This window comes from Nasonia vitripennis, chromosome 5 (assembly GCF_009193385.2).
Source record: "Nasonia vitripennis strain AsymCx chromosome 5, Nvit_psr_1.1, whole genome shotgun sequence".
NCBI classification, from domain to species: domain Eukaryota; kingdom Metazoa; phylum Arthropoda; class Insecta; order Hymenoptera; family Pteromalidae; genus Nasonia; species Nasonia vitripennis.
This window is the reverse complement of record NC_045761.1, coordinates 14,767,172-14,786,687: the sequence shown is the minus strand read 5'-3', so window position 1 is coordinate 14,786,687 and position 19,516 is coordinate 14,767,172. Positions and strand designations below refer to the sequence as shown.

The following is a 19,516-nucleotide window of genomic DNA, read 5'->3' as shown; positions in this document are numbered from 1 at the left end:
GTGAATGATCGAGAGTATGAATGGAATGAAATAAGTATGGCTGTGAAGAAAATGAATATGAGGAAATCCCCGGGTATGGATGGTATTATGAATGAAATGATTCTGAGAGTACATCGAGCAATTCCTGGATTTATGAAAGAGATGTATGATTCTTGCCTGCGTGAAAGTTATTTCCCGAGTGAATGGAAGAGAGCAAAAGTGGTTGTTTTACTAAAAAGTGTGGACAAGGATAAAGCTTCCCCCAGGTCCTACAGACCAATAAGTCTGTTGCCGGGCCTGGGAAAAGTGCTAGAGCGAATGATGGTAGAGAGGTTGATGAAGATAGTGAAAGGAAGATGGAGTGAATATCAGTATGGGTTTAGAAACGGTAGGTCGTGTGAGGATGCTTGGAATAAAATGAAAGAGAGTGTGAACGCATCAGAGCATAAGTACGTCTGCGGTGTGTTTGTGGACTTCAAGGGGGCCTTTGATAATCTCTTATGGAGAACAATCATGGCAACCTTGGAGGAGTATGGATGTGGTGGCATGGATCTGGAAATGTGGAAAAGCTATTTTACGGATAGGAGGGTGTGCATGAAGAATAGTATGGAAGAAGTATGGAAGCAGGTTTCCAGAGGGTGCCCCCAAGGTTCTATTGGAGGTCCAATACTCTGGAACCTAAGTATGAATGGAATGTTGATTGAGCTGGCTGGAAGTGGTGTAAGTGTGTGTGCATTTGCGGATGATATTGCGATACTGGCTGAAGGAAACACGAGGAAAGAGGTTGAGAGTGTCATTAATGAGAAAATGGAAATCGTATATAAATGGGGGGAGAAAATGGGTGTGAGTGTCTCAGAAGAGAAAACTGTGTGCATGTTGTTAAAAGGAAAATATGTGACGAGTAAGAGAACTGTTAGAGTAAGCAAGACCATAAATGTGTATAAAAGGATAAAGTATGTGTCGTGTTTTAAATATTTAGGTGTGAATGTAACTGAGGGTATGGGCTTTGGAGAGCATGTACGAAGAATGAAAGTAAAAGTGGCCAAGGGGGTGCAAAAATTAAAGCGTGTGCTTAGAAGAGACTGGGGATTGAGGCGTGCCGCGTCGCACTTGGTGCTAAGAGGGACGTTTTTGCCCCAGGTCTCCTATTGTGCGTCTGCATGGTATGAAGTACTGAAGTATGAATATGGAAGGAATGCGTTGAATGCTGCGATGAGATATGTGATGTATGCGTGTTTGAATGTATGTAGGACAGTTTCCACGGAGGCAATGCAGGTCTTAACTGGATGGCTTCCGTGGGATTTGGAGTGCCTAAAGAGAGCAAATGTGTACAAGGTGAGAAAGGGATTAAGCATGAACGAAATGGATGTGGTAAAGAATGAGGAAGTTGAGAGTATGAGCGTGATTAAATTAGAAAGATTGGTGGATGAACGAGTATATGGAGCGGACCTTTGGGTTTGGCGCACCCACGTACCCGAGCTGGTTTGCCGGTGCCGAGGTGGCAAGACCTCTACCGGCACTCATACCAGAGGCTAAACGGTACCACGGGCGGCCGGGAGGCCCGCGGGGGGGACTACCTCCGCCCCATCCCGGTCACTGGGTTTGGACTCGTGGTGGCAGTGGTTACAGCCCATATCGCTCAGGGCTAGAGGTCGGGGTTGAGTGAAAGGCTCCTTGGGTGCTCTGCACCATCGGAGTCTGGAACTCTTCTCTGGCCTCGACGTGTGAGTTGCGGTCTCAACTCGGGGAGCGGCCTGCTTAGCCGTTAGGGATTGGATGGGTCCCGGCCCCCACAGAGGGTTCCCTGCGGCCTTGCTAGCCAAGGGGAGAATCGGTAGTCGCGGCGAAGCTAAGGGTGCGGTTTGGGGTGAAATGCATTGTGCATTCCTCCATGCTCAAGGTGGAGCCGCGACGCGTTGGCCGAGCGTATCTCGGCCCCGCGCCCCATGGGGGGCCGTGTGGGTGAGCACAAGCAGGAACCGCACGTTAAATCATTTTTTTGGTTTTAGTTAGGATAGAATTAGCTCTGGCACTCTGTGACCACTTACCCCCGTGGGTAACGCCGTAATTATCTCGCGCGGTCGCCTCGTCGGCTCGTGGCGGCTGGGAACTGCAAGCGCGTAAGCGCGGGCGGAACTCGGCTGCTGGGGGTCGACGGCGCGATAGTAGGCCTCTCCGATCTAGTCTTCTTTCCTTCCTTCTTTTCTTCCACCTCGCGTGGCTTGCTCTCTGCGCCTTGGCTCTTGTCAGGGTGTGGGGGGCATTTTCACGTTGGGGACTTTTCGAGATCGAAAGCAATGCGTGTGGAATCAAAAAGCAATGCGTGTCAGTTGATACTTAGTCTTAGATTCACTTGCGTCCGTAAGACGAGCCGACCATTAGGGTCGGCAAGTCACGTTAGGAACTTTTCCAAATTCCGAAAAGCAATGCGTGTCGATTGGCAAAATAGATTTTAGCTTCACTAGCATCCATAAGAAGAGCCGGCCATTAGGGCCGGCAAGTCACGTTAAGAACTTTTTCAAATTTTTCATTTGAGAAAGCAATGCGTATCAACTGACAACTAATTCATAGCCGGCCATTAGGGCCGGCAAGTCGCGTTAGGGACTTTTTCATATTTTCCACGCGCCCCACGAGTAGAATCACCCCGCGAATATAAACTCAACTTCCTCTCAACTTCCTCTCTCTCTTTTCTATACTCTCACACACACATACACACTCACAACAAACACAAAAGACGATGCAGGCCGCGCATCTGGGCCAGTTTCGCTGTTTCAGCGTAGGGTGAGACCAGGTAACTTTGCCGGCATCGTTTACATACACACACACAAACAATCCAACCAACTAACCACACGATACAGGCCGCGCATCTGGGACAGTTTCGCTGTTTCAGCGTTAGGGCGAGACCAGGTAACTATGCCGGTATCACACACTTACACTTACAAACAGTCATACACGATGCAGGCCGCGCACTTGGGCCAGTTTCGCTGTCACAGCGTTAGGGTGAGACCAGGTAACTTTGCCGGCATCAATCACGAACACACATACTAACACTTTTCGATGCAGGCCGCGCACTTGGGCCAGTTTCGCTGTCACAGCGTTAGGGTGAAACCAAGTAACTTGCGCGGACCATGTAGGTTCACGACTTCACAGTCGCTAGGAGGCGGAGCCGTAAGCCCCGTGTAAAACCAGAGGCACCTCCTGGGCCGCGTGATAGTTTGGGAGCCCGGGCCGTCAGTTAGCCAGGCAGTTAGGCTGCTCCGTAACAGCACGTGTAAAAGCTTCGTCGCCGGAGCACTTGGTTGGCTACCCATGGGGACGTGTAACGGCACGGAGTGCTGCCGCGGCTGCTGAAAGTTCCGCTCTCTCTTTTGTTCGCGCTTTTTGGCGCATGGTAACCGTGCAGGCGTCCACCCAGTGGGAAACAAACTCGTCCTAAATTAAGGCTTCTAACACATATGCTTATTCCTGCAGGTAAAAACTCAAAATCACAATGCCAGGTCCACAAAAGAATAACGTTGCTGAGGTGCAGCCAGAGGAGAGGTCCCCAACCACTCCAGGGAATCCCCTCGTCGCCGAGTCGGGCCGTCTTCTGACCGGTGCGAGGGAAGACCTTGAGCATCCCTCAGTCAGGACCTGGCCGGTTAGGGGCGGTGGTGGGCTACGACGGCCTGGGGAAGGTGAAGTCGGCCTCCGAGCCGTGTCTGTTAGATTAGTTCGTGACGAGCGCATCGAAAAGATGGCACGGAAGATAGTAGAGGTCGAGGAGCCGGGCTCCAAAAACGAGATTAGGTTCTTGCAAATAAATGCGGGAGGGGGGCAGTTAGTAAACGCCGAAATTTGCGAATTAATAGCGTCAAAAAAGATAGACATAGTTCTGGCTCAGGAGCCATACTCGAAAGTTAACAAAGGGTCGCGTTATTTCACAGGCCTTAGACGTGCAAGTCGGGCAATATGTCTAAAGAGCGCAGGCACAAAGACGGCTCCTAAAGCCTTCGTAGCCGTGCCAAACCCCGACTTGCACGCCTTCTTCGTCTCAGCGTTAAGCACCCAACACTGCGTTGTTGCCGAGGTGCAAACGCCTAGCGTCACGTTTTTCGCCGTTTCAATGTACTTTCAATTCTGCGACGATATTGAAGTACACCTCGGGCAACTAGTATTAGAGAAACTCAGAGGTCAAAAGGTAGTAATAGGCATTGACGCAAACGCGGAATCCTCGCTTTGGTCCCCTCGTGGGACAAACGAGAAAGGAGAGAAGCTCGAGCGACTAATCGCGGCTTTCGGTCTCCACGTAGTAAACGACAGAACCCAACCTCCGACCTTCGAAGAGAGGGGAGTTTCGTCCTACATCGACGTGACTCTCGTCTCGGGGTCCATGATCGCGGAGGTACAGTCCTGGAAAGTGAAACGGGACTGGACTTCCAGCGACCATAACGCGATAGTCTTTAAAATCACTACCGTAGCCCAAACGGATCGAGTGGACTCCAGCCGATTCAACATCAGACGAGCTGACTGGGGCCTGCTCGACTCTACGATCAAGGAGTTGTCTGTTTCCCACCTTGACCACATTGTCTTGGATAGTGCAGAGGAGGTCGAGCGAATGGCCGATGCTCTCCAGAAAGTTCTGTACGAAGCGTGCGAAACCGCCATACCGCGTAGGCGCCGTATCCGGAAAAATAACCCCTGGTGGACTCGAGAACTTACCGACAAAAAGTCCAAGCTCTACAGCGCTAGGCGTAGAATGCAGCAACAGTGGAGCCTCCCTGGACACAGTTTGCGAAAAGCAGAATATCGGGCTCTCTTGCGCGATTACTGCCGATCGGTGAAAGGGGCCAAGGTCGGCAGCTGGCAAGAAGTCGTCACAGTGCGCGGAAATGAGGAGCCATGGGGGGTAGTCTATAAGCAGCTCAGAGGCAAGCTGCAAAACGAAAGAACCCTCAGTTCCGTTCGGTGTGGGGATACGGAGTCAATGTCGATGTTGGAGACGGCCAACCGTCTGCTTGAGGTGCACGTCCCAGACGATACACCTTCCAACGAAACCCCCGAGCAGGCACAGATTAGAGAATCAATAAACTCACCGCCCGAGACCGAAGATGCCGCACCCTTCGAGCAATGGGAGATAGCTCTCATTTTCGCATCCCTCAAAAACAACAAAGCTCCCGGCTTCGACCTTCTTGAAGTCAGAGTCTTAAAGGCTGCCATCAAAGCCATTCCTCATCACTTCCTGCGGCTCTTCAACGCCTGCCTAGAGCACGGCGTCTTCCCCCGAGCCTGGAAACAGGCTTCCCTCATTTTCCTCCCAAAAGGAGGCAAAGATAGTAGCGACTCGAAATCGTACCGACCCATCAGTCTCCTCCCGGTTACAGGTAAACTCTACGAGCGGTTAGTAAAAAGGAGACTATCCGATACAGCGCTAGGACCAGACATGATCTCCGACAGGCAGTTCGGCTTCAGGGCTGGCATGTCTACTGAAGACGCGATCATCGAACTGCGCAGACTTACAGCCGCTTCCCCTAAGAAGCAGGTTGCTGCGCTTCTTTTCGATGTTAAAGGCGCCTTTAACTGCATTTGGCGTCCGGCCATCCTCCAAAGCCTCAAAGAGAAAGATTGTCCCAAAAATGTATACAAACTTCTCGTTAGCTACTTTGAAGATAGGCAGGCTCAGGTAGTTTGGGGGACAAATCAAGTCTCCAAGCATGCAACTAGGGGCTGTCCGCAGGGTTCGGTTTTAGGACCCTCGGGCTGGAACCTTGGATACGATCCGCTGCTCCGCAGCCTCGAGCAAGATGTAGTGACAGAGGGAGGCGGAAAACTCCCAATAAACTTCGTCGCGTATGCGGATGACTTGGCCGTACTAGTCGAAGGGGACTCTAGGGCGGAAATAGAAAAAGTAGGAAAGGCGGTCGTAAAGCATATCGTCGAAAAATGCTCGGCTATAAAATTGGAGGTTTCGGAATCTAAGACGGTAGGGATCTTCGTTAAAAAACCTAAGGTAGTAGGTTCAAAAACGGTAAAAATAAACCGGAAAGACTACCGTAAGGGAGGAGCGCGAAATCCGAAAATAGAGTTGGGCGGGAAATCGATCAGTTTTGAACAGTCGGTACGTTATCTTGGCGTGCATTTCGATGCAAACTTGGGCATTAGCGCCCACTGCAAATATCTTAGGGAAAAGTTAGTACCGCTCTTTATCGACTTGCGTAAACTGGCACAATGCCAGTGGGGTCTGGGACACAAGGCGTTGGAGACGATATACAAGGGTGTATTCGTCCCAACGGTTTGTTACGCGTCCGCGGCGTGGTACAAGGAGGGAGCGCATACCGATAGGATTCTCGAAGATCTGCACAGGCAGATCCTCATAGCTATTACACGATGTTACCGATCGACATCTTACAAGGCCGCGTGCGTACTAGCGGGAACTCTCCCGATCTGTATCCAACTTAGGGTTAGCGTGGCGAAGTATCACCTGAGAAAAGGTAAAGAGGCGGAGATAGGCGGCGTCGTAATTAGACACGACCCAGAGGGTCTAAAGGAAAATTATAATAGGGTTCTTGAGGTCGCGAATGAGATGTGGCAGGCGCGTTGGGAGGCATCGGAACAGGGGAATGCTACTCGCGAACTTTTCTTCCCAGACGTAGTTGCCAGGGTTAAAAGCGACTGGATCCGTCCAGATCACTTCACCTCGCAGGTTCTCACGGGTCACGGGTAATTTAATGAGAAACTCCACCAGCTCTCTTTGGCAAAGGCAGCGGCTTGCTTCTGTTGCGGCGAACCCGACAACAACTTACATTTCCTTTTAGAATGCCCTGCCTTCGATGAATTCCGCGATGAGCTGATAACTCCGGTTTCGGGTGGGCTTGAGGCGCCGGTAGCCACGCTAATGTTAGTATCTTCCCCAGAAGGGTTCGCGTCTTTGAAAGAATACAGTAGAGTAGCGTTCGAATGTAAGAGGCAATTGGAAAATGCCCTTACGGAATCCGACGAAGGATTAAGCAGTGAGAGTGAGGAATAGAGTGACTGAGGTGGTGGGTAAAAGGAAGAGCTGGGTGAAAGAATGTCTAAGTTAGGCAAACAAACGCGAAGTCAAAAGCATTCTTGGCTTGGCCCTCGCGAAAGTCGCGTTAGGGCTTGACTCGCGAAATAAACTCGTTCGAAACTTGGCCATCGTCCGCGTCTCACGCGTAAGGCCCCGTGGAAGGTCGCTATATGCTTTACACGCGAGTGCATGCTCGATCGTAAAAATTTGGCCGTCGACCGAATTGACCAGCTTGGGTCTACCAAAGAAAACAGTAAATTCAAGAATAAATTTGGTGTGCTTGTGCGTTACTGCAACTACAAATCACGCCTCTCGAACGAGGAGTGTAGTTAGGGCCTTTAGAACCTTCGCCTAAAACATCGTGGAGGAGATGTTGAAGGAGTCCTGTCCCCAAGCATTGTTCGCTGGCGACAAGGGCTCTGGCTGAAGGATTAGAACAGAGCCGCTCGTTTTGCATCGGCTCAAAGCAGGACTCTTGTCCTGTCCCCGAGCGCACCTTTCGAAGAAGGAGAAATCCTATGTCGATGACGGTGTATGTTTCTAAAGTATTTTTGACTAAAGTGCACACCCGTCGGGCGAAAGGGAATCCGGTTCCTATTCCGGAACCCGGCAGCGGAACCGCATACAATTCGGGCCCTCGTAAGAGTGTTCGTCGGGGTAACCCAAAGTGACCTGGAGACGCCGTCGGGAGATCCGGGAAGAGTTTTCTTTTCTGTATAAGCGTTCGAGTTCCCTGGAAACCTCTAGCAGGGAGATAGGGTTTGGAACGCGAAGAGCACCGCAGTTGCGGCGGTGTCCGGATCTTCCCCTCGGACCTTGAAAATCCAGGAGAGGGCCACGTGGAGGTGTCGCGCCGGTTCGTACCCATATCCGCAGCAGGTCTCCAAGGTAAAGAGCCTCTAGTCGATAGACTAATGTAGGTAAGGGAAGTCGGCAAATTGGATCCGTAACTTCGGAATAAGGATTGGCTCTGAGGAGCGGGGCGCGTCGGGCTTGGTCGGGAAGTGGGTCTGGCTGACGTGCCGGGCCTGGGCGAGGTGAATGACCCTCCTTCACGGGGGGGTCGGGATCCGAGCTCGGTACCGTGCCTTGGCCTCCCGCGGATCTTCCTTGCTGCGAGGCTTTTGGGGCGGTTTACGCCGTCCTGATCGTTCTCTTCGGCCGCCATTCAACGCTCAGCTCAGAACTGGCACGGACTAGGGGAATCCGACTGTCTAATTAAAACAAAGCATTGCGATGGCCCTCGCGGGTGATGACGCAATGTGATTTCTGCCCAGTGCTCTGAATGTCAACGTGAAGAAATTCAAGCAAGCGCGGGTAAACGGCGGGAGTAACTATGACTCTCTTAAAAGGGAAAGTGCATGACGGTGTCCATGCGTACAGTACCAAGAGAAAAGAAGACGGTTATAGATCCGAAGATGAAGTTTAGATGTTTGGGAAGGACCCTTCCGGCAGTAAGCAGGTCGAGTGAATGGAAATATTTAGGAATTCCATTCACGCCGGAGGGTAAATGGACTGGGAATCCTCTCCAGAACTTAATGACATCGACGGAGATACTCACGAGGGCTCCTTTGAGGCCTCAGCAACGGTTGTTCGGCTTAAGGTGTGTCGTCATACCTAGTTTATACCATCTTTTAGTCCTAGGGAGTGCAAATATCAGTCTACTTCGGAAAATGGATAAGAAAATTAGGACGACTGTAAAGAAGTGGCTTGATCTCCCAAACGACACGCCTTCTGCCTACTTCCATGCTGCAGTCCAGGATGGTGGAATTGGAATACCTTCCCTCAGATGGATGGTCCCGGTACAAAGGTTGAAGAGGCTCAAGAATCTGCCATACTACAGACCAGATCAGCCAGAATATTATCACTTGTCTAAAGAAATCAAAAATACCCTCAATAGGCTTAAAGATAAAAATGTTCAACTCATGAACAAGCTAGACGTGGATAAAAGAATGGCTGAACTTCTGTACAAAGCAGTGGATGGGAGTGCCCTGAAGGGCTCTAATACGGTTCCATCACAACATCAGTGGGTCCGAGAAGGGACTAACTTTTTGAAGGGGAGGGATTTTATAAGTCTGTGTAAGCTGAGAATAAATGCTCTACCACTTAGATGTAGGACGGCCAGAGGCAGGCCAAAAGAACGGCTCTGCAGAGCAGGTTGCCATAACCAGGAAACGCTGAATCATGTTCTGCAGCACTGCCCGAGGACGCACGAGATGAGGATTAAGAGGCACGATGCCGTGGTGAACTACATCGCAAAGTCCCTCAATGAGCAGGGCGTCGAAGTTGATTGCGAACCACACTTACAAGGACCAGCAGGTTTACGGAAGCCAGACATCGTAGCGAAGAAGGAGGATGTAGTAATCGTAGTGGATGCCATAATAGCGGCGGAGCAAGCTGATCTGAAGAGACGGTTGAAGAAGAGCAAGAGGAAGCCATCGGCCGGATGCCTGGGTTACACGATAACCATTCGGATCAGGCATAATGTCTATGAGTGATATAGATTAAAAAAAAAAAAAAAAAAAAAAAAAGCCAAATACCTCGTCATCTAATTAGTGACGCGCATGAATGGATTAACGAGATTCCCACTGTCCCTATCTACCAGTATACCTCCAGACGTTGAGCTGAGCACACGTGTTTTTCCGCGAGTCTCAGTGCTGTGCGTCTCTAGCTTTTTCCACCTACTCCACTGCCGCATTTTTACGGTTTTGGGGCTCTGGTGGTGAATACGCGTGTTTAGTGTGTTTCTGTAGTGTTTGTTTATTGCTAAAAGTGCCTGCGTCGAGTGTGAATGGATTAAATTGTGTAAAAGTGCGTGTGAAAGTTTCTGTGCCGTGGCTGCTGCGGAGGCAGCTAAGCCCCGCCCCCCTTTTTCATTCGGGGCGCGATATCTCGACTTCCGGTCTGGGGAGGGGTCTGAAATTTGTCAGGGGTGCTTCCTCACATAATTGTGAGGAACCTGCCGAATTTCGGATTTTTCGACCAACCGTTTCGCGAGCTACGGAAACGACGTCGTTTTGACAGCCGCGCGGGAGCTCCGCCCCTCGTCTGCACTTGCGGGTTAATATCTCGGCTTCCGGTCGACAGAGGGGTCCGAGATTTTTCAGGGGTGTTTCCTCACATAATTGTGGGGAACCTGCGGGGTTTCGGATTTTTCGACCGACCATTTCGCGAGTTACGGAAACGGCGTTCTTCTAACAGCCGCGCTGAAACTAATAAGAGGCTCCGCCCCCAGTCTGCACTTGCCGCTTGATATCTCGGCTTCCGGTCGACAGAGGGGTCTGAAATTTTTCAGGGGTGTTAGACTTTCGTGGCGGTGTGATCGTGTATACGCGCCCGTATAGGCGCGACCGGCTGCCTCCCTGCAAGCTGCCGGCTCTGCGTGACTGACCCCTTTTTGTTTGCCCGCCCGTAAAAAGGTAGGTGTTATTTTTACTGCGTGTGTGTTTTCGCGTGCCTGCTTGCGAGGCTTCACGTGCTGAGTGCCGCCACTGGAATGGGTGCGAAATCGCGACGAAAGAAGAAGCGTGCGTCCTCCGATGCTGCCTCCAGTAGTGGGTCCGACCCTTCTCCTGAGGCGCGGATCAGGGCGGCTGACGAGGCGGGGTCGGAGTCCGAGTCGCATGCGCATGCTAGGTGTCGCTCGCCGATTGCGAACGGGAAGCGACTAAGGGCGAAAACCCCTACGAATGCAAGTGTGAATGCGAGTGATAGCCAGAGCGAATGCGAAGAAATGGAAGTGGTGCCTGTGAGTGCCAAGCGCGGGCTGCCAGCATCCGAGTCAGCGGTGGGTCCACGGGCCAAGAAGAGGCAGCAGACTCTCTTGAGCCCACGTGTGTCTGTTGAGAGAATGAGTGCGCATGTGAATGCAAGTGTGAATAAGAATGTGCAAACGTGTGTGAATGATAGCGAGCGTGTTGGAGACATGGCGCGCATTGGGGATAAACTCCGTGAGTTTATCCTCAATGATGCGAACAAGGTCTCCAAACATGCGAGCAAGATTGTCCTGGGATGTGTGAGCGAGTATGAGCAGTTCCTCATGCGTCTCCAATGCGAGAACGCAGAACTGCGCGGCAGACTGCATGAGAGCGAGAAGCTGTGTGCGTCTGTGGTTAAGGAGTGTGCGCGTGCCCCCATGGCCCCGTACACCACGGTCGCGGCTGCCAGAGGAGTGCCTGAACAGCGTGCGACTACGAAGCCGGTGAGTGTGGCCAAGCCGAGCTACGCCCTCGTACTCAAAGGCAAGGAGAATGAGCCGAACACGGCCATTCTCAATAGGCTCAAGAGTGCGAGTGGCTGTGAGAATGTGCGTGTGAAGAATGTGCGTGAAGCCAGAAATGGTGGTGTGATTGTTGAGACCCTCAGTGAGAAAGAGAGAGAATGTCTCAAGCGTGCGGTAAGCAATGTGCGAGTGAATCTGAGTGCAAACGAGCCGCGAAAGCTCAATCCGAGAGTGATTGTGTATGACGTGCCCAACGAGATGACTGAGGAGCGCTTCCTCAGCAGCTTGTATGAGAAAAATCTGAGTGGAGTGATTGAAAGAGAGAATGTGGGAAGGGAGGTGCGTGTGGCCTCCAGACAGTCGAAACCGGGAGTTTCGGTCGGCAATGTCATTCTCGATGTTGCCGGGCGGATCCGGGATCGACTCCTGGAGGAGAAGCGTGTGTATATCGAGTGGAATGCATACCGTGTGAGCAAGTATGAAAACGTGCCGCGATGTTATGGGTGTTTCAGCTATGGGCATCTGCTACGTGAGTGCAAGGGTGAGCGTCTGTGTTATAGATGCGGAAAACCCGGGCATCGGGGTGCGGGCTGCAGGGAGCGGGAAGACTGCGGGAACTGTCGGGCCCGCGGTCTTAGTGCGACCCACTCGGCCCTCTCTCCTGAGTGCCCGGCGTATAAATGGAGATTAGAACGACTGAGAGGGAGGATAAGCTCATAAAATGGCGCATTCCCGGGAAATTCGTGTGCTTCAAGTGAATGCTCAACGGGGATACAGTGTGATGTGTGATTTAGGTGAACGACTGCTAAATGAGAGTATTGATGTGTGCCTGATCCAGGAGCCGCACTGCGTGAATGGTCGTGTGGTTGGGTTGCCGTATGGCACTAGAGTGTTTGTTAGTAAAAGTGGCAGGGCGGCTCTTGTCGTGGCGGGTGATACCATCGAGTGCCTCTCATTGGACGATTGGGATTGCGAGAATGGTGTGTGTGTATGGACGAAAGGCGTCCACGGCGAGGTTTATATGGTCTCGGTATACTGCCGTTTCGGCGAGGATATCCAGCCGTATCTGCTGAGCCTGGACAGACTGCTTGAGAGAATAGCTGGACATGAATGCATCTTGGGTATGGACGCGAATGCCTCGAGCGGTCTTTGGCACAGCAAGGATTCGACATCGAGTAGAGAAAGAGAAGCGAGAGGGCATGCTCTCGAGCGGTGGATTCTAGCGAATGAATGGGGACTGAATATCCTGAATGAACCTAGTGAGCACTACACCTTCAGCGGCCCTAGGGGGCAGAGCGACATTGATGTCACTCTGTCCAATATTCGACGACATGACTGTAAGCTTGAGTGGGAGGTCAGGTGCGAATGGGGAATAAGTGACCACAATCCCATACTCATCCGATTGTGGCACGGCGTGAACGAGGCTTCGCCTGCGGCTGTTCCTCCTCCATTAAGTTGGAGGTCTTGGAAACACGGCTATGGACGTGGCCTATATATGGATGTACTGAATGACAGAGCAGATGAGCTTGGTCTGACCTCGTTTTCAGACCTTGACTCATCACAAATGGCTCTGAAGATGACTGAATGGTTGACGAGTGCTAATGATGAGTGCATGAAGAGAGCGAAAGTGATGAGGAGAGAATGGGTTGTCTGGTGGACGGATGAACTGGAATGTATGAAAAGAGACGTGCAGCGGTGCCGAAAAAAGTACCAGCGTGCAAGATGCCGTCAAGACGAGAATGTGGCTGACCTCAAGAGTGAATATAGAAAATGCGAGAGAGAATACAAGTGTTCGATGCGTGAAGTTAAGGAGCGTGATTGGAGGGAGGCCGTTGGCAGAGATGCCAACGACGACCCCTGGGGACGCGTGTATAGAATCTGCCGCGGCAAGAATAAAAAGAGCGACCTTGCTGGGCTAAAGATGCCCGATGGATGCACGAAGACATGGATGGAGAGTGCGAGTGTCTTGATGAAAGATTTCTACCCTCGTGATGAGGGTACGAACGTGGAAAGAATGCCTGAAATGCTGAATGTGACGAACGATGGCAGAGGTGAGGAAGAGTATGAATGGAGCGAAGTCAACCTTGCCGTAGACAAACTGCGGCAAAGGAAGGCACCAGGGCTCGATGGGATCACCTCCTCCGTGATAAAGTATGCGTGGTTGGCTATCCCCATGTATATGAAGTGTATGTATGACAGATGTCTGAAAGACGGAAATTTCCCGGCAATATGGAAGAAGGCGAGGGTAGTGGTCCTGCTCAAGGGAGGCGACAGGGATAAGAAGGATCCCGGCTCGTACAGGAATATCAGCCTCCTTAGCGGGCTGGGAAATCCTCTTGAGCGCCTGATGATCGAGCGAATGATGGAACGAATGAATGGAAAATGGAATGATTGCCAATACGGCTTCCGAGAGGGGCGTTCATGCGAAGATGCATGGATGCGCTTCAAGGACTCCGTAAATAGCGTAAATTCAAAGTATGCAGTTGGAATCCTTGTCGACTTCAAGGGAGCGTTCAACAACCTTCGCTGGAGCGTCATTCTGCGCTACCTCCTTGAGTGTGGATGTGACGAGCATGAAATGAGATTATGGATGAGTTACTTTAATGAAAGATATGCGAGTCTGAGCAGCGAAATGAATGAGGTAATGGTGAAAGAGGAAAGAGGGTGCCCGCAGGGATCCATCTCGGGTCCCTATATGTGGAACCTCTGTATGAATGGACTACTAGATCGGCTGAGTGCAATGAATGAAAGGATCGTAGCATATGCCGATGACCTGATGATTGTCGCAAATGGAAACAGCAGAATGGAAATGGAGCGAATGGCCGACGAATGCATGCGCATCGTGTATGAATGGGGAAGGGAGGTTGGAGTTAGTGTGTCTGAAAAAAAGACGGTATGCATAATGTTGAAAGGTAAACTGAATGTAGACGGACGAAAGATGAGAGTCACTGTGGCTGAGGGCACTCTCTCATCCATAGGGTACGTCAAGAGTGCTAGGTATTTGGGTGTATGCATGGGTGAGCGTATGAGTTTCGCGGAGCATATAAGAGGACTTAGAACGAAAGTGATGGGAGCGATTGGAGGCTTGAGGCGTGTAATGAGGAAAGAATGGGGTGTGAAAAAGAAGACTGCGTGTACGTGGACGAAAGGACTGCTCTTGGCCGGAGTAATGTATGGGTCGAGTGTATGGTACGAGAGCATGAAATATAAGACTATGCGTGAAAGTATGAATTCGATTCAGAGGTGTGCGATGTATGCATGTCTGAGAGTCTGCAGGACTGTCTCCACGGAGGCCATGCAGGTTCTCCTTGGATGGCTCCCGTGGGACCTAGAGTGCGTGAAAAGAGCAAATGCGTTCAAGGCTCGGCGCGGCATCGGAATGAATGAGAGTGACCTAGTGACTGATGCTGAGATTGTGGAGAAGGGCGTGCGAGATGCGTGTAAGTTGATGAAAGAGAGAGTACATGAGATCTGGCAGCGCCGATGGAGTGAATCAACGAAAGGACGTGTGACGCATGAATGGATGTGTGATGTGAATTTTGCCTGTGAGAGAATGTGGTTTGAACCTAGTCTCCGTGTCGGTTATATCCTAACTGGACACGGAACACTGAATGCATGGTTGTATGATCGAGGTCTTGCGGACTCCGCCGCGTGCCCGTGTGGTGCCCCGCGTGAGGATTGGATGCATGTGTTAACTAGGTGTGATATGTATGAGAGTTTTAGGAGGCTGGATGAGATGGGTGTGCTTGAGGACGCGAATGGAAGGATGGATGTGAGTGGTGTGCTCAGTGCGAGAAGCCAGTATGAGTGTCTGTGCACGTTCATTGAGCGTGCATATCGTATGCGAGCAAGTGTGATCAGTCGAATGAATGAAGAAGAAAGACCGAATGAGTGAGTGAATGTGGAACCGCAAGGGGGGCTCTGGTCTCATCCCCTGGGTCTAGCGAACCCACGGCCCCAGCTAACCGGTGCTACCGAGCCGGGCAGAGTGCAGGATCTGCAAAGACGGAAGAGACTTATCTCGAACCTCCAACCAGGAGGCTAAATGGTACCACGGGGGTCGGGGGCCCCAGGGCTCCGATAGGCTTATCGGGACCCTGCCCGACCATGGTGTTGGACTCGTGGTGGCAGCTGGTTGATAGCCCAAAACGCGGGCGAGAGGTATGGGCGGTGACGTGCTTCGGCGCGGGCTCCGTTTTACGCTTCGACGGGTGAGCTGCGGTCTCAGCTCGGGCGCTAGCCTGCAGAGCTAGCAGGGGCATAGATGGGCCCCGCCTCATGCAGAGAGGATCACCTGGTCCTGACAAACCAGGAAGAGAAATCTGTAGACCTGACACTAGTCAGGTTGCGCTGGTTCGGGCGTGATCCCAACCCCTCGCCCATGGGGGCCGTGTGAATTAAGCCGGAAGGCAGGTGTCGCACGTTAAATCAACGAGACTCAATGTCCCTATCTACCCCCCCTCACGATCACTGGCTTGTCGCGCCGAGGGGGCCCGAGTTCAGGAGTTTGCGCAAGCGAACTCCTGTTCCGCTAAAGTGATCCAAACCCAGGAAGTAGTGGAGGATCCGGTGCTTTGGCTAGCCGACCCCACTCTCAGGAACCGATCCGCGAAAGCGGAAAGGAGACCCTGAGAAGTGTGGGAACGCGAACCGAAGCGCCGGATCGGAAGCCACCGGGCTTGACAACCCCGGGGTTCCTAGTCCCAAGCGATGAGCGCCGTCGCTTGGCCCGTAAACCTTGCACCGTCTTCAACAACCTTCGCAGGGCGTGGCGTTGGTACGTTGGCGGTGTGGGGAGCGGGGGCTCGGCTTAACCGCCCGGCCGCGAGGTGGGGTCCTCTATAAAACCCCCCAATCCTACGCTCAGGTGGGTGGCTATGGGATGAATGGCTCCTGGGTGAGGAGTCCCAAGCCCACCAACCCCCGTTGGCTGTGGCGGCTGACGGGATGTACTTGCCTTACCGGGGTAGGGCCGTATCCCCGGTGGACCGCCTGTTTCGTGCCGAGAATTGAACGCTCACCGTACGGCTTCGGCTAATATGGTGGGCGGTACGAACAAGATGACAGACAATTTAAAAACAGCCTCGGAATACGAAACGCAAAAAGGGGAGGAATCGGCGATTGAAGGATCAGGGAATGAGAGGGAGAGGAAGGATAGGAAAAACGAAGCGCCTGAGAGCAAACGTGAGACTCCTCCTGATGTTCGCTCTCGATCTGCTCTATGTGGGTCCTCTAGGCGCATCAATGGGAGCTCTTCGAGCGCTGCTTCAGGAGGGGAAAGTAAGGAGGAAGATGGGGAAGCATGGCAGCATGTTCCTCTTGGAAGGAACTTGCGAAGCAAGACGAAGAGGGGATGCAAAACGCAGGCGGGAAATGAAAAGCCGGTTAAAAGCGGACATAGGTCGAATGATGGACGCATGGACGTAGCAACGGTAAAGGCAGAATCAGAGAAAATGGATCTAGGTGAGTTGAAATTAGGTAAAAGAAGGATTGACAAGACAGCGGAGGTGAAGATGGGGGATGAGGAAAGTGAGAGTAGGAAGTATCTGAAATTATCACAAGAGAAAGAGAGGAATAGAACAGCGAAGAGAAAGGGAGGAGTTGGGAAAGCAAGGAAACGAGAGGAAAAGAGAAGGGCACTCTTGCTAAATGAAAATGAGGATGATGATGATGATGATAATGGCGAGGACTCTTTAGAGGATGACAGGAATTTAGAAGTGAGCCTGGAGAAGGAACTGGCGAATATCCGAGCGGGCCTCCGTATGCTCGTCATTGGCAGCAAAGGCCTGACGAAAGGAGAGGCCAGCAGGATATTCGCCAGGATTGAACGATATGAAAACGTAATTGTACGCATGAGTGTAGAGAATGAGAGGTTGGAAAGTACGATGAAGTTGCAGGAGGAAATGTTTAATAAAAAATTGGCAGCTATGGATGAACGAATGAATAGTATGGAGGATATGATGAAGCAAGTTTTGGACAAAATGGTTAAAAAAATAACTGAAGGTATGGCGAAGAGCATAGAAGCGAAGTGCTTGCGTGCGGATGCACCAAAACGGTTTGACCCCAGGGTGATCGTTTACGATCTCCCTTCATCGGTGACCGATGCCAACCTACTTGAGGAGCTAGCCCATAAAAACCTAGATGGTTTAGCGAGGACAGAAGTTGTGAAAGAAAAGGTGAAAATTGTGAGGAGGGAAAAGAGGGGAAATGACGCAAGAGTGGGAAACGTGATTGTGGAGCTGCCGAATGAATGGAAGGAAAAATTGTTAAAGAATGGAAGATTGTATGTTGGATGGATGTCATATAAAGTAAGAGTGTATGAGAAAGTGTTGAGGTGTCATGGATGTATGTTATTTGACCATAGAGTGAATGATTGTAAGAATGGGAAAGTGTGTTACCGATGTGGTGTGGTGGGACATCAGGCCCGGGAGTGTCGGAGCCCCGAGGTCTGCGTCAACTGCAAGCGCAGGGGTAGACCTGCGGATCACTCAGCCTTCTGGTCTGAGTGTCCTGAGTTTGTGTGGCGGCTGAATGTATTGAGAAAACGTGTAAATGGCTAGTACAAATGTAGATAATAATGATGCGAATGTAAGTGTGTGTCCCGTTGTAAATGTTATACAGTATAATTGCCAGAAATCGAGTGGGGTGATGTATGATTTGGGTGAATGGTTGCTCCGGGAGGGGATCCAATTGGGTCTCCTCCAGGAGCCGTATGTTCGGAGCGATCGTGTGTGTGGTTTGCCCTCATGGATGCGTCTGTTTAAAAGTGTATCTGGATTAGCATGTGTAATTGTTCCCGACAGCGAATGTGAGTGTATGTTAGTAGAAGTGTGTAAGTTTGATGATGCGGTGTGTGTATGGTTTAAAAATAGTGTGTGTGAAATGTATGTTGTATCGCTGTATTGTCGACCGAGTGGAAACATGAATGAATGTGTAGAGTATTTGGAGAAATTGATTAGATGTATGAATGGAAAGTGTGTGTTAATTGGTATGGATACGAATGCCACATCCGGCTTATGGCATAGCAAGGCCATGAGTCGGGCGTGGAATAGTCTGAAAAGAGGTGAGATATTGGAAGAGTGGGTGATGAATGCGAGAGTGGATGTCTTGAATGTGCCCTCCCAGGACTTCACATTTAGTGGAGCCCGAGGAGAGAGTGACATCGATGTCACTCTCCTCAAGGGAGGGCAGTATGAATGTGACTGGATGATAAAAAGCGAATGGGGAATCTCCGACCACAACCCGATTCTTATTAGAATACGGGCGTTGGTTGGGGAGACAGAAATGAATGACAATGTGTGTAAAAGATGGAATGCAAGGAAGTGTAACTGGGGCGTGTATGGGGGAATGGTCCTGTCATCCGCGGAGGACTGCGGAATTGAAAATTTCCGTAGTCTCTCTGTGGAGGATAGGATAAGCATGTTGTATGAATGGATGGAGCGAGCGAACGATGAATGCATGATTAGGCTGAAAAAAGGAATGATAAGGAAGGGATTAGTATGGTGGAATGAGGAATTAAAAGAGAAAAAACGAGAAGTAGCGAAGAAAAAGAAGAGATACCAGAAGGAGAAAAGAAGAGAGGGCGCGAATGTAAGAGAAAAATGGATAGAGTGGAAGACAAGTGTGAGTGAGTATAAAGAAATGATGAATGAAGCAAAAGAGAAAAATTGGAGGGAGTTTGTAGGAAACAAGAGTAGGGATGACGTGTGGAAGGTGATTAGTGTGTGCATGGGTAAAAGTAAGAATGAATCTCTGAGTGCTTTGAAAGTTGGTGATGGATGGACGAAAGACTGGAGTGAAAGTGTGAACGTATTATTGAATGAATTCTTCCCTCCTGATGACGGGATACCCGTCGAGGGAGGGGGAGTGAATGAAAGGCTTGTGGATGAGTTTGATGAAAATGAATTTAGTATGAATGAGTTTATGGATGCGGTGAGGTTGACGAGTGTAAGAAAGGCGCCAGGTATGGATGGTATTACGAATGAGATGATTAGATGTATGTGTAGAGTGATTCCTGAATACGTGAAATGTGTATTTGATGGTTGTTTGAGTGAGGGCCTCTTTCCACAACAGTGGAAGGAGGCCAAAGTGGTTGTGTTGTTGAAAGGGTCAGGAAAGGATAGGACCGAGCCCAGGTCATACAGACCTATAAGTCTGTTAAGTGGCCTGGGTAAGGTACTGGAGAGGATGCTAGTGGCGAGAATGATGGTGCGTATGTATGGGAAGTGGAATGAATGTCAGTTTGGATTCGTCAAGAATAAATGTACGGAGGATGCATGGGAACG

At 50.8% G+C, this 19,516-nt stretch overlaps 1 protein-coding gene across 1 annotated transcript; it reads left to right on the top strand.

The window, feature by feature from the left end:
• Positions 1-16,270: 16,270 nt before the first annotated feature.
• Positions 16,271-17,791, top strand: LOC116417832. Its single transcript, XM_031932959.1, has one exon. The coding sequence runs from the start codon at positions 16,271-16,273 to the stop codon at positions 17,789-17,791; it is 1,521 nt and encodes a 506-aa protein (XP_031788819.1).
• The last annotated feature ends 1,725 nt before the right edge of the window (positions 17,792-19,516 follow it).

Coding starts and splice junctions, on each gene's coding strand:
- LOC116417832 (XM_031932959.1), top strand. CDS start 16,271: ATGGTGGGCGGTACGAACAAGATGACAGACAATTTAAAAACAGCCTCG.